This window comes from Uranotaenia lowii, chromosome 3 (genome assembly GCF_029784155.1).
Source record: "Uranotaenia lowii strain MFRU-FL chromosome 3, ASM2978415v1, whole genome shotgun sequence".
Lineage (NCBI taxonomy): Eukaryota > Metazoa > Arthropoda > Insecta > Diptera > Culicidae > Uranotaenia > Uranotaenia lowii.
In genome coordinates this window covers 166,998,241-167,013,231 of record NC_073693.1, presented here as the reverse complement: position 1 = coordinate 167,013,231, position 14,991 = coordinate 166,998,241, and the positions used below count along the sequence as shown (strand labels likewise).

At 33.7% G+C, this 14,991-nt stretch overlaps 2 protein-coding genes across 2 annotated transcripts in view; both read right to left on the bottom strand.

Moving 5' to 3' along the window:
• Window positions 1–14,991, bottom strand: part of LOC129751106 (uncharacterized) — a 52,141-nt gene that overhangs the window by 29,395 nt on the left and 7,755 nt on the right. The window lies entirely within an intron of this gene.
• On the bottom strand, window positions 1,308–2,685 carry LOC129751104 (probable inactive tRNA-specific adenosine deaminase-like protein 3). The gene is made up of 2 exons (XM_055746397.1): window positions 2,665–2,685; window positions 1,308–2,606 (listed from the first exon to the last, which is right to left on the bottom strand). The coding sequence occupies exon 2, from the start codon at window positions 2,488–2,490 to the stop codon at window positions 1,348–1,350; it is 1,143 nt and encodes a 380-aa protein (XP_055602372.1). The 5' UTR covers window positions 2,491–2,606; window positions 2,665–2,685; the 3' UTR covers window positions 1,308–1,347.

Here is a 14,991-nt window from a genome sequence, read left to right as displayed (position 1 = left end):
GTGGTGTCAATTGAATTTATTGTTTATCAATGCCAAAAGACATGCCCCTGTTAAACAGCTAATAACTATTTTGTCTAATAAGATAAGAATTTACGGTCTTCGACAAAGTTGTTCAGCGGAAAATTTCCTTTAAAGAATTTATAAATTGGCACAAAAATCATTAGCAGGCTTGGTTGCACAGAAGAAACAAAAATGATGTTGATTTTTCAGTACAAAATATTCAATTTTCCCACACAAACCTAAAAGTCCAAATTTACACATGTAAACGTTACTTAAAAATTCTGCAAAAATCGTGGATGCGTTTTGGACCAAAACGAAGCTTTTGAGACCCCAGGGTTTGAGAAATTCGAAAATGACCCAAAATCGACTCAGTCTAGTATCGCAGCGCTTATGTAATTACACCACTAGACGTGGTATGAAATTGGCTTTCTAGTGAACATAAATTTATTGCGGAAATCTTTAGTTAATATACTCAAAATCCAGTGCAAAGTTGAATTTTAGTGCAATACAATCTGAGAAATTATAAATTGACAAATAGTTCGAAAAAACCCTACCTTTGAAAATTCGTCAAAAATTCTGTATCGTTTTTTGACTATCTTAAAATGCAATAATGTACCAAACAACTTCAACTTTCCAATCCTTTGTTTTTCAAAATTTTTTGGTGTGATTGAAACAATTTTGACGGTTTATTGATTGAAAAGTACGGGTTTTACACCACTTTTTTACCTTTTTTGTGGTCACAATCTGAAAAAAAAAACAAAAAAAAATATATCCTAATGTGCAATGTATAGTTTCTAACTTCAGCTTTTTGAACACAAAGTGAATTTTTTTTCAGCATTTCGTATCTGATATACAGTCTTTTTTCCGAAGCATGTTTTTTCGGATTTTTTTCTTAGACTTTGAATAACGGAAAACCGAAGTGTTGTAGCTGAATATTGTCTGAAAAATATATAAGAGTTAACTTACAAAACTTAAAATTTTGTCAAAATCGGTTGGGAAAAAAAGGGAGATATATTGGTTTAAGGCAGGAGCGTCAAATTGACACTCCACAAACTGTAAAGGGTAAAAATTTCAAGGACGGATGAGGGTTAACAATACAGTCCTTATCAGAAAATAAGAGAAGAATGCCACAGTGTGGTAAATTTCTGGCAAAAAAACTTATCAGAAAACTAGTCACCCCTTCCAAAAACTTGATAATTTCTTGTCGATGTCCAACTACTTTTCTTGACCTGCAGGATACTGTTTAAACCAAAGTGGAAATAAACGTTTTATCAAATGGGATTTCTTTCAATTGACAAACAAATGTATGATCAAATTGAATTATATTGGTAGACAGCAAAAGTTTCGTTACGTCACATGAAACGCTTCATAATGATGGTTCAAACCACGTGTACAATGCACTTTCGTTATCGATCCCAAAGCCCCAAAAGACGTTTTCTTGTGATAGAAAACACGTTTCACGCGGCTGTGCGTCAGCGCCATGGCACACATTATGCAAGGCTCGTGTGAGAGATAAACGACATATCCGGTACAGAGGTAGGGTCCGTACTTGTCCAAATTATCTTCATGGGGCGATAGCTCCTGTAGGTTGACCGATGTTTTCGGTGGACTCGCCCCGAATTTCAAACGGCCAAACTTTTCCTTTAAAATGTCCATCAAATGGGAGTCGATTCCATCCGTGATCAAACCATCGTCGTCGGTGATCGGTTCTTGTTTTTTCGATCTCCAAACACCTCCGTTTTGCGATACGGCCACATTGTCAATTAACACCATAGGGCAATGCATCAGTGGATGCTGGGCACTGTTATCTGATCCGATGGCGACGATTCGTTTGAGTTTCGGATTAACACATATGCCGAATGACGTCTCGGAAAAATGGTGCGATAGATAGAGGCAGGCTGACATTATTTCCAAATGAAAGGCCTTTTCTTCGCCAGTGAATATTGAATTCGAGTATAGGCTTTCCAAATATTTATCTGGGTGAAATTTACAAGGCCAATACTGTTTAGCTTGCTCGTACTGCCATGTTAGTTTGGGACCAGATCTGACCATCTTACGGATTGTTAAACTGTCACATAAATGTTGAAACATATTTTCATCGACATTATTCGCTTTGAAATACTCTGCAACTTTGCTCCGCAGAATTGATTTCTCCTTCGAATCGTCGCTAATAGACCCCTTTCGATCGGGATTTTCTTCATGCTTGATCAGTTTTTCAAGCTCATCGACTTCCGCCAAAATGATCATACCGTCGCAGCTAACCCGTTTCAGATGTTGGAGCCTTGAAAACGGCAGACATTTATTCAGGTCCATAATTAATTTAGAAGTGTGACGCGAATGGCCGATCCGTCCAACATAAACATCCACAAGCTCAATCTCGCCCGTGTAGTCGTCTGATAAGATGGACTTTATCTCTGTCAGGCTAGCCGTCTGCTGCGTCTGCTCATTTGCCATTTTTGCCTTTTTTGCCTCCGGTGGTCGGTCAGCCATTCTGCTGTTCAGGCTACCAACAGCTTTATCAGAAAATCTCGAAACAATGGACCCGGTCACAGTTATCTCAGTCCGGTCGTTTGCAAGGCCTTTTGTGGGTCAAAACGTTCATGTACCTGCAAAGACACGTACAATTGAGACCGGTATAATCAACAATATGCCAAAAATAATTACCAGAAATCGATCAGGAAAATCCAGATTGGCTGTTACGCGTCGGAGGCGAAAGAAAACGAAATTTATCAAACCGATAGCGCTCAATCTTCGTTTCAATTTGCAGTTGTTCACCATATTGGGAAAAGATTGGTTTGCTTATTACGGTTTTAATGACACTTCATTCGAGAACTTTGTTGAAACAAAAGAAAAAATGCTTTCTGACTATATAATCCGTTCTATCACTTACTACTAACTTTTCAGTGCCTTTGAAAGGCGAACAGATTTGAATTACAGTGTTTACCCAAAAATAGATCTCTAGATATTTTAAATTAACTATAATGACCAAATACGACATTTAGTACCGTTCATAATTGTATAGAAATTGGAAGCACGCGCAATGTCACTTCGAATTTGAACTTCAATAACTTTTTACTCTGATGATATTTTTGGATCGAATTTTCTGCGTTAGATAGATCAACTATCACACTGTTATATCACAAAATATGAGCTTTCTTAAATTTATGTAGCCTGAGATACAGTTATTCTACGGAAATCGGACTTTTTGGAATTCGTCCAAAATTCTATAGAAATCGTATTTTTCAGTTCATGCCTGAAATATTGTACCTCGTGTAACTTTTGATCTTGTCGATAGAATTTTTCAAAAACTTCGGACATGCTAGCTTTATATTTCAACAATCACTCTGCAAAATTTCAATAAAAAGTGTAGCGTACTTTCTGAGATATTGCAGTTTGAATGTTAAAAGTCCAAAAAGTCCGATTTTCGTAGAATCACTGTATCTCAGGCCACACAAAAAAGAAAGAAGCTCATACTTTGTGGTATAATAGTGTGATAGTTGATCTATCTAACGCAGAAAATTTGATCAAAAAATATCATCAGAGTAAAAAGTTATGGAATTTCAAAGTCAAAGTGACAGTGCGCGTGCTTCCAATTTCTATACAATTATGAACGGTACTGTAAATGTTTCTGACATATTCGACGCCAAACACTATAAACCACTTTGTTAAGTTTATCGACCTTACCGGTGATAAGTGTTGTCTAGTAAGACATTTCAAGATTATGAAATTTTATATACGGATAGAGAGTTAGAAGAAATGAAAGATGGTGAAAATGAGCGAGTAGAATTGTATTTAGAAGCATTATCATCACACACCAATTTTTTGTTCAGCACGGTCCAACTACTATTGTGGGGCGAACCACGCTTGGCCTACTAATGTGTGGTGGTAGATTCAACTCTATCTGTATCTACCACTTCATAATAGTTGGCCCGTGCTGAACAAACATTTGGTACGTGATGATAGTGCTTCAGTCACAGAGAACAGACATACAAGCTAGTCCACGAAACGTGTGTAAAATTTCCAACGATAGTTTTGAACATTTTTATTTGTTTTTTGGCTGGGCCTTTTCGAAAATTGGCCACTTGAAAATTTGATTTGTAACTTTTGAACGACGCAATAGATGGCACTATTTCAAGTCAATTTCTAACGTATTTTTTGAATGTCAGTATTTGAAATTTTACACACTTTTTGGAAGATTTTCTGTTCGAGCTTGTACGTCTGTTCTCTGTGCTTCAGTATTAAGGTTGCCAGATTGCCCGGTTTTATCTGGGTTTGCCCGGATATTTAATACTAAATTTAAGAACAGTCCAGCACGGCCCGGTTGCTCGGATTTCATTGAAAAATTCCTGGATTTGGCCTGGATATATTCACTTTATTTGGCAAATTAAACAAAACAAACACCTCCAAAACGAAATTTTTTGAGCAAGTTCTATAAAAATAATCATGAAAGGATTTTTGGAAGCCTAACATACGGTTCAAAATCTATCGATAAGTTTTGATGAAAAAAAAATTTGTTTCATTTTTTTTATCTTGATTATTGTTGAGGAATTTATGAGATTTGACAAAATTTGCCCGGATATTGCCTGGATTTATGGTCGTCAATTTGAAATCGAATGCCCGGATTTTGCCTGGATATAAAACCCGGTTTGTCCAGCCCGGATACGTGCTGAAAAAATTCTGGTAACCTTATTCTAAATACAATTCTACTCGCCCATTTTCACCTTCTTCCATTTCTGCTAACTTTCTATCCGTCTATATAGTTTCATAATCTTGAAATGTTCTTGCTAAAAAGGACATCACTTTTCACCGATAAGGTTGATAAACTAATGAAAAAAACACAACTAAAGGTGAGTAAATTCTTTATGAAACTTTATGAAATCCACTAAGTGCATCCACGTGAAAAGAGGTATGGGAGAGTGGGGAATCATGGGCCACTTTTTTTCGTTGTTCCATAACTTCTTTATTATAAAAGATAAAATGAAAATAAAAAATGGTATGGTTTTCTACATTTTCAAGGTATCATAAGGTATTTTTAAAAAAATTTTGCTAAGTTGTTTTCCCCTGATTCTGACTGTTTAAAAAAAAGCAATATTTTTTGGATTTTGAAAAATGGTGGGGAATTGTGGGCCACCAAGTCTAAGTTGACCAAATAACATGCAAAGTTTATGAGATGACCCAAAACTGTGATTTCCTAATTCATTTCGTTATTTTAAAGCAATTTCAGATGATGAAATAAAAAAGAGAGCTGTGTATGATCGCATGGATTACAAAACCTGGCTCGCGAACGTTTTGGCAAAATTTCTTATATAAGATGGACAAAATATTTTTCATAACTCTTCATTTGGCATAAGAAAACTTTCCTCGCCGAAAAAAATCGATGAAAACACAATCAAACCAGTTAATCAAAAATTCAATTAGGGGAGATGAGGGCATAACGAGCACCCGAGGCATAATGAGAACTACGCTTTTCTACGAAAGTGCGTATTTTCTTAAATAAATTTTCATGAGGATTTGTTTCGTACTTCCTATAGTATTAATTTTTCACAAAAAAGGAATCTCCTTATCATCTTTACAGAGATGTTTAAAAAAAACTAGCTTGGTTCTCAAGTTACGAAAATATTATAATTTTTGAGCACCGCGAAATAAGCTCTTATGATCTTAAAATAACCTTGATCTATAATGTACGCACTGCAACATGATGTACACATTGTGTCTCAATTTTTACCATCAAAAAATTTTTGATTTTTCACTTTTATCAATTTTAAAACACGTTTTTACTTAAATTTGTTGACTAGGGGCATATAGAGCACCATATTATCGAGGCATAATGAGCATTTTCTGCCGTAGAATCTAGCAGCGAATTAAAATTGATTTATAGCGCCACACTTTGACTAGTTTTCATCCGACAATTTAGCCTATTGGTAAGGTGTCGGAGAGGTAATCAAAAGACTAGAGTTAGATTTCTGTTCGAGGTGATTTTTTTCCATTCACAATTCATGATCGATTTTTTTATTGTTACACTGAACCCAAATTCACTCTTAAAATACACATGATTTTTCACTTAAAACAAGGATCCAGTGATTTTCTTCCATTCAAGTGCGACATATACATTTCACTTGGCAGTCACTTAAATTTCAAGTGAATTCATCCACATTCACTTCAGTCGTCACTTGAATTTGAAGTGAGAAAAAATATTCACTTCCCCATCACTTGAATTTCAAGTGAATGTCGGGTTGTAATTGTGTTTATTTTCAGAGTTCAAAATGGCAAATTCTAAAGAGCAGCGTTTAAAGCTTATGCTGGATTTGGATTTTCCCTATTCTTTAATAGGCGATTTTGGCGGTGGTTTGTGTTAAACGTGATGTAATAAAAAGTTATTTAACGGTGTTATCATGTTTCAGCTTGTGGGTTGAACGGGACAGATTTTCTGGTTTGCAGCAGGGAAGATTTAGAAGTCGCACTATCCGCAGTAACCGATCTGCCTTGGTATTACGATGGAATTTTCCATTCGCCATAAATTTATGGCGAAAGCGTATATGTAAGTATTTGAAATCGTGGTGCTGTTCTATAAATGTTCTTTTATTTAAAAACGCGAGAGATAATTAACTTGAAACTTACTTAGAAATTCAGATAAATTTCACTCGAACGTCATAGTGTAATTCACTTGACCGGTCACTTAAGTGAATTCACTTGACCCATCACTTAAAATTCAAATGAAAATACGTATGGCGAGAATTTACTACAGATGTCACTTATTTTTTAAGTGAAAATTATTTTGGGTGTACATTATACGGCTAGTAGCATCATCCTCCGAACAAAGCACTTAATGTATGAGCGTGCGTGAATTGTTTGTATTCTACAAACAGATCTAGATTATTTTGTTATTGCTTTGTTTGATGAATCTACGACTCACCTGACTTCATCGAATTGAATTCGCTGCTAGATTCCCCGGCAAAAACGCACATCTTGCTCTGATTAATGGTGCTCATACTGCCTCAGGGGGGGTTCTCATTATGCCTCCACAGTGGCTGGTTTTCAGCTTTTGGCAAAATTTTTTAAAATGCATTTTTTAACGTTTTCATCTTGTTTTTCACGTTTCAGCCCGTTAGGGAATAGGCTTTTCAAGTGTCTGAACACGAAACAATAATGTAACCTCCATATTATAGCTATTTTCTATGGTTAAATAACCGTTTTCCTTAAGGTGGCCATTATGCCCCCATCTCCCCTAGCATTTATAAAACTCAAGACCCAAAAACTAAGTACTTTAACCGACAAACTTGTCTGATTCTTGCTGCGAAAATTTTAAACAATTAAGAAAGGTTTTTCACTATCGAGAAGTTGGTTAACTAGACTTCAGGTTACTCATCAAATCTCGTAAAAAAGAGATAAAATATTTTCAAATCAAATTGCCTTGATGCAAACTTCAACTAAATTTATGATTTAAGTTTGAAATTTGGCTTTAAACAAATCTGCAATATTAATAATGTTAAACAATACACCGAAAAAAATGTGCAGATTTTTTAGGTGAAGATCAGGTACCTACATGTTTCTTAAACAGGAAATATTTTTCATAAATATTCAATTCAATGCTAAAAATCCTGTGGATGATTAAAAAAAAATTAATTTGGGATATTTTGCATGAATCAAAATTTAGAAAATTTACAGAAATTCTACTTTATATTTGTGATTTTCAGCTGGATTGTGTGTACAAACTTATTCTGATTAAAAACTTGAAATCTGAATTGATAAGCAAATTTTTAAGATAATGTTCTCTTGAATTTCTCAACAATTTTATGTTGATTGAAAAACTCATTCACAAGCTAAATCTTTTTCTGAATTTTAAATCTGAATTCTAAACCTGAATACAAAAATTGAGCTTTGAATCTGTTTTCGAATTTTTAGACAATTTCCGAAATGTACAAAAAAATACAATTTCCGAATCTAAATTCCAGATCAGAATTTTATGAGCCAAATCCTAGAGCCCTCATTTATGACTCTATTATTTAAATTCTGTATTGCTGGTTTAATCTTAATCAATTATTTAATTTTTTTTATTTATTATCCGTTTTGTGAAGCTAATTTAAAATATGAATTTTGAATGATGAATATGAATCTGGCTTTCAATTTTGGATCGCCATTTAGAAGCTTTAAATGTTCAAACTTTGTGTTAGAATAAAGTTTAAGAACTTCGAATTTGAATACAAAACAAATTTCTTTCTTTTCCATATTTGGAAACCTATTATAAAAATATTGGAAATATTGGAATCCTAAACTTGATACAAAATCAAAAATGCGAAAATATGTAGAAATACAATTTTGGTTATAGGAATATGGAACCAGAACCTCCAAAATGGGTTTAATTTAAAATTTAATATTCAGACCTGAATTTCTATGATAAGGTTGCCAAATTGCCCGGTTTTAACCGGATTGTCCCGGATATGTAATATAAAATTTGGGAAAAGTCCGGTCCGACTCGGTTGCCTTAATTTCATTGCAAAAGCCCAGATTTTGCCCGGGTTAGTTCTCATTCTCATTCTTAAATCAAACTTAAAAAATCATTGTGTAGTTTTTTATATTTTTAAGATAAGTTAACCACCGTTAATTAAGTTTTTGTAAATTATTTTTCGGCATATCGGTGAAATGTATATTCTTGGAGAAAGAATATCAGAAATGAAATTGATGAAGATGGATAGAAAAGTGAGAAGAAAATTTACAGATGTTGAAAAGAGCGAAAGAGCATTTTTGCGAGGAAAACTTATTAACGTACACCATACTTTACCCCGCAACATTTCATTATTTAGGAGAAGTAGTACCGGGATAGAGGTGGCACTACCTTAACCTATACAATGAAATCTGGTTGGTCCGAAGTCTACACACAGAGAACAGACGTACAAGCTATTTCACGAAACTTGTGTAAAATTTCCAACGAACATTTTAACCAATTTTTCCTTTTTAGCTTAGTCACCAGATGTCTCCAAATACACCAAAGAAAACTGTGAAAATTTGATTTGTAACTTTTGAACGGCGCAATAGATGACACTGTTTCAAGTCAATTTTCAACGTATTTTTTTGGGTGTCAGCATTTGAAATTTTACACACTTTTTTAAAGATTTTTTGTTCGAGCTTTTACGTCTGTTCTCTGTGGTCTACATGTGGTGAACACGTATACTCCGGACGGGCCCGGATACTGGGAACACATAGCACGGGGGGTACGGGGGGTCTTCCTACGGGCATACTCGCAATTATTTATCGGAAAGGAAACAATTCGTAGCGATTTAAAATACAAGAAGCCAGTTGAGAATCATTGATATTGATGTACCTCAAGGAAGCAACATTGGTCCTTAATTTTCTCTTTTGTATGTAAACGATCTTTGTAATTTATGTTGTTTCGTTTTTCACATAAAAAAACTGTCAAATAATGACCCAATTATGGATGAAATTGTTATTGAGAGAGTTAATTACTTTAAGAACTTAGGAATTTACTTGGATGAAACACTTTCTTAGAGTTTTCAAACAGAGAACCTAGTAAAAAAATAATCTCCTCTTTGCGGTGTTTTGTGGAAATTAAGAAACTTAGTGTCCCAAGTCCCAACATGTTCTTTAAAAGTTTTACTATACATTTAAACAGTCTCATCTAAACTATCATATTTCGATATGGGGAAGAGCCTCCTTGTCACATCTTCAAAAACTTCAGACCCTACAGAATTGATGTTTGAGAAACATCTTCAGACTTCCCTTAATTTTACTACGGGATTAAGAACCCACAATACTCGTCAAAATAATTACTTGCAACAAAGATCCATGACATCTTTAGGGCAAAAAATAATTTATTATATAGGACCCAAGGAATATTTAAATAAGGTAGTGTCGAGAGCCATATTGGATTTTTTTTTTGTGACGTCACAAAAACGATTGTATCGAAAATTTATGTGAGAATGGTAAAAATTTTATAGAAAAACACGTTTAAGAACGAAATCGAACTCCAATTTCATTTTGATTTTGTTGTAAGGCCTCTATTCCACTACGTTATGAAGTTTTTTGGTCCTTGAAGATTGCATAATGTTTTTTTTTCTTTATTTATTAAGGAATGCAATGTCGCCTGGCAAGGCCGTGCGAACGGGGGGGGGGGAGGGGTTTGGGGGTTTGGGGGTTTAACCCTTCCTCCCCGTGGAGATTTTTTTCAAGTAAAATTTTCAGTACAAGAAATGAATTTACCGGAAATTACTTGATCCCAAAAGTAAACACCAAAATTAGTGTAGACAAATATGTCAGAAATTCGGCTCGCCTCCGGCGGAATTTCGTCTTAAATCATTCTCAAGGCCTAAGACATTTCGTTTTACGGCGGTTTTATGACGTTCACAAATTGAAACTAATCAATAGTAGATTTCGATTTGCTCAAATCCTTACTCACAAAAACCCTAACTCGTGTTTAAAATGGGTTTTTGCTAAGAAGTGTAACTAAACAAATTTAACATTTGAAACCAATCATTAGAACTTCAAAACTCATAGAATACTAATTTTACACATCTCAAGTTGGTAACCATGTGAAAGGTGTTGAACACGCACGATAGTCAAAATCCTGGTTTCGATGACATTCTAACTAACCACTTTGATGGTAAATAAAGGTAAATGTCATTCCAAGTTTTATGCTGATATGGAATATTCCTCAAGAAACTAATTTCAGCCTCAATTGTATTTTGTGTTTCTCATTCTTTTGAATCCTAAACTCCATGTCTGAAAAGTTTTTGAAAAATTACTCAAGGCCTCAAACTTAACATTTTCCTAGGCGCAAATAATTTAAGAGATGATTTTATATACATAATTTGGGTGACCAAAATCCAAATATGCAATTAGGTTTTTGTCTAACAGCTTTGTTTTTCGAATCACTTTTATCACAAAAGGTGAAAATCATTTAAGAATTTCTTTTTTGACTTTTTTGACAAATCTGTGAAACATAAAAAAAATGAAAGGCTTCGAATCAATTATTCACTTTCCCCTAGATCGCAACTAATTTTGGTTTCTGCGAAAAAAGCTATAGCAGTCTTCTACTTGTTCACGTTACTCGATTTAAATCAAATTTTATTTAAGATATTTGTAGGAGAAAAACAAATGCAGATTTCAACAAATTGATAAAATTCAATAATTTTTTTTTATTTAAAATTTATTTACTATAGTCTGACGTACTTGTAATGATATATTCCATGTTTATAAAAACTGTAGAATTTAACTTTTTAAGATCATGCATTATCATCATCATCTACATTATTATTCCTCAATAAATTAAATATAATAAGCAAATAAGGAATCAATATTTTTTTCAATTTCATAAAGATTTGTTAGAGCATCAGTTATCAATGATTGATTTCACTTAAAACTGATTCATGTTTAAACTTATAAACTCCATATCATCGATACTAGAAACGTATCTTTTCTAACGTCTTATTATGTTTTTATATATTTTTATAAATTACCAAATTTTCTAGTTTTTTTTTATTTTCACATGAATTTTTCAATTTTTAGAGTCAAACATTTTTAATTTCTTTCAAAATAATTTAAATAAGTTTCTCATTGTTTTTCAAGTCTGAATTTTTGTTTTCTGAAAACATAATAATCCTAATAATCTTGTAAATTTATTTTTCGGCATATCGGCATAACTTATCTTAAAAATCCTAATAATCTTTTTTTTTAAAACGAAAAACTTAGCTTTCTCTAAATATATGAAGTAATATTGTAAACTTCAGAAATGCAATAAACGCTTTCAGTCTTTTAGGTTGATAACTGGACGAAATAAAAAATTATGTTATCTCTGATTTTGATCACTGACGATTTTCGATCATTAAGACGATTAATAAACAAAAGATTTTATAGTTTTGCTGAACAATTTTAAATCATGATTAAATTCTTATCTTTTCCGAAAATTATTTTAGAATTCAGATTTAGTCTCTTTTTAAATCTGGGTTAAATTGATGAATTTTATTTTATTATTCTTATGCCCGGAGCTTTAAACTCAGTTTTTATTCAAAATTTTAAATCGCATTCTTTTTCTGTGTTTTCTGAAATATTGATGTTAGATTTGTCAACTTGATTGCTTCGTATTTATTTTCAAGCAAATGTCTAGTTCAGAATAAGGAACATCATTTTCAATAATTTATTGATGATTTGCCGGACAGAGCACTGATTCAAAACTTTGCTCGGGATTATGACTCTTGATTTTGAATTTTGAATTTGAAATCCCCCCCCCCCCCCCCCCCCATGAGCGGGTCCTTCGCACGGGCCTGTCGCTTGGTAGCTAAAACGTGGAAAAATTAACGAAATATCAGCTTCGAAAAGGTCTAGCTGGTAGATATTGAGTGTTTAATTTAACATCCATTCATGATTGTTAACTCAGTTTTACTAAAATGCCAATAACAGTTTGTGGGTTTGTATAAAAAAAATGTGTTTTGATCAATGTAATGAGGAGCTTAAACTGCACTGACTTGAACATTTTCATGGAAGACTTCGATCTAATTTTAAAGTTTTGCAAATTTCAGTGGTGAAAATCCACAATTTTTTCGAACTTCGATGGCCTTTTTTAAAGAAAAATTATTCGGAAATGCAACTTTTTTGCACCCATCTTGAAGAGCAAGAATCCTTCTACAATAACCAATCTACAATTCAAAGTGGAAAATTTCCAGCAGATTCTTCGAATTATCATCGAAAAAGAAATGTTTCCTAGTTAATTAACAGACTTTTCGTGAGTGTGACGTCTCAGCCTGTACCAATACTAGAGCAGGGCTGCCTTGGCACTACCTTCTTTAAATATTCCTTGTATAGGACCTACAATATACAACGCCTTACCTACTGAAATAAAGACCATCAACAACCGTTCCATGTTTAAAGTCAAAGAAGTACAGTTATTAAAAGAAAAATTGAATCGTTAAAAAGTCGATCAACTACCAGTTTTTTTTAAATATCATTTTGTTTGTTTTGTAGCATCGTACTTTTTTTTGTTGGAAATGTCACTAGTATAAAATTTGATTAGTTTACCATATTAAAAAAAAGAAATGGATCTCTTTAAAAGTGAGTTTCTTCCATTGAGATCCTCATCGTAATCTTGTTTAGTTATAGCATACATTTCCTCGCACTGAATAATAAACTTTTGTGTTCTCAGCATGATTAAAAATTTGTTCGCGTTGAAGTTTCTTTGATTTGCTGCCAGACGTTCTGAAAACAGTAGCATCCATTACCAGGTGGCTCAATTGAGCCTTTTGGTGTGGAGGAGTGTGGTGCGCCACTACAAAAAAAATTTTTGCATACAAGCTTTCATGTAATGTATTCAAATTTATTTGTTTTTCGCAATATTTTTTATTATCATCTCCCCCTCGCGATGTTCCAACTCCGAGTAACAAAAGAAGGACTGGAAATTTGTTCCGGCATTATTATTTCAAATAATATTGTTTTTGAAGTGGTTCTACTTGGCGAAAAATTGTTTGTGAAGCATTGAACAATACGGCACTGAAATTTTTATAACGCTCATCTTAGTCACGTCAGTCTTTCGTTAGCGTATTTTCTGAATGTAGAATGAACTATAGAAATTTACACATTAAAAGCGTTTAACATTTTATAATTATTTTTAATTTACGGCTCAATTTTCACGTACGTTTGGATAACGAGTCGTTATTAGCCTACCCTATTTCTTATAAGTTCTGTAACAAAAATTTGCTTCACCAACTGTGAAAAACTTTGGTTGGAATGGTTTATAAATTTAAAAGAAAATCGAAATTTCAAAATTTCTATATAAAATTTTGTTTTAATTATCAGTTTTGTTTCTGACTTTTTGTTTTGACTTTGCATTAAAAACTAATTTACCTTCAATCAACTCAATCTCACTGACCCTTGAGTTACTCCAATGCCACCCAAAAACTCAAATCCGAACAAATCGAAAGCTTAGAAAAAAAAATCCTAAACCACGCAAGGAAGGAAATCCCTATTCCAAAGTTACTAATATAGGCATAATTAGTAGCTTGCAAAATAATTTTTTTTTTTGAGATTTCTCAAAGAACAATAGCTTTCTTTATAGTCGATAGCCTCCGAAGGTGAATCAATTTGAATGTTAAATTAAAAACAATAAAGCACGTTGTTTGTACGATATAAACATTGTTCGATAATCCGGTTAAAAGCTTAATCCTCTTACATTAGCTGGATGGAATGTGTGAAAAGCGTACATCCCCATCGGTCTCAACAATTCTTTTAAACAATTAGCATAACAATAATTTCTTTGAAATTTCAATTACTTTAATTGCTCAAGTCACGCTTTTTCTCATTGCGATACCAAATTTCGCCGCCTGAGAAAACAGCAATGCATCGAAACCTCCGGCGAAACTGAGGGCGCAGGCTTTTTTTTTCAAACCAATATGAATATGGCCCATGTTGAACGATCGAACAAACGATCATCACGTTACTGGGTAGGCTACTTGTGCGATGTCATCGAAACTTGTCCAAGACCTGATCGGCGTGTTGTGGATTTGTGCTTCAAAGTCATCGTCAGCTTGTTGTTGTGCGTGGCTCTTGGAATGAAGAAATGTCATCATATACGATAACCAGTTCGATTTGGTTTCATGCGATCAAATCTGCCAGACGCCGGTAAAACTTGGAATTCCCCTCTGCCACTTATACTACCGGTTGCTTGGTGTGGGAGATCCGACAATAGTGTGGCTCTAGCTTGATAGTGGTTCAGAGTTAGAATGGCGATCATCAAACATATTTTTGAATGATTGAAGTCTTTATAACGAATTTAAATAATAGCTTTCAATCACTTATGGAAAGTTTAGAAGTACTTTATCACTTAGCTAACTGTTCATTTGTTCCTGAAAGCTGGACGACTGGAAATCGCGCTGCGTTGAACATGCTGTTCAGTTCAAGAAATACTAATGACTTGTTGCAGCTGATTTTTTCCCAAATGCAATTTGAACCACCCTATGGTGAATTTTTCAATGTGTTTATGAGAAAAAC

Bases quoted from the DNA above. Each gene is read 5' to 3' on its own strand.
- LOC129751104 (XM_055746397.1), bottom strand. From the start codon at position 2,490: ATGGCTGACCGACCACCGGAGGCAAAAAAGGCAAAAATGGCAAATGAG.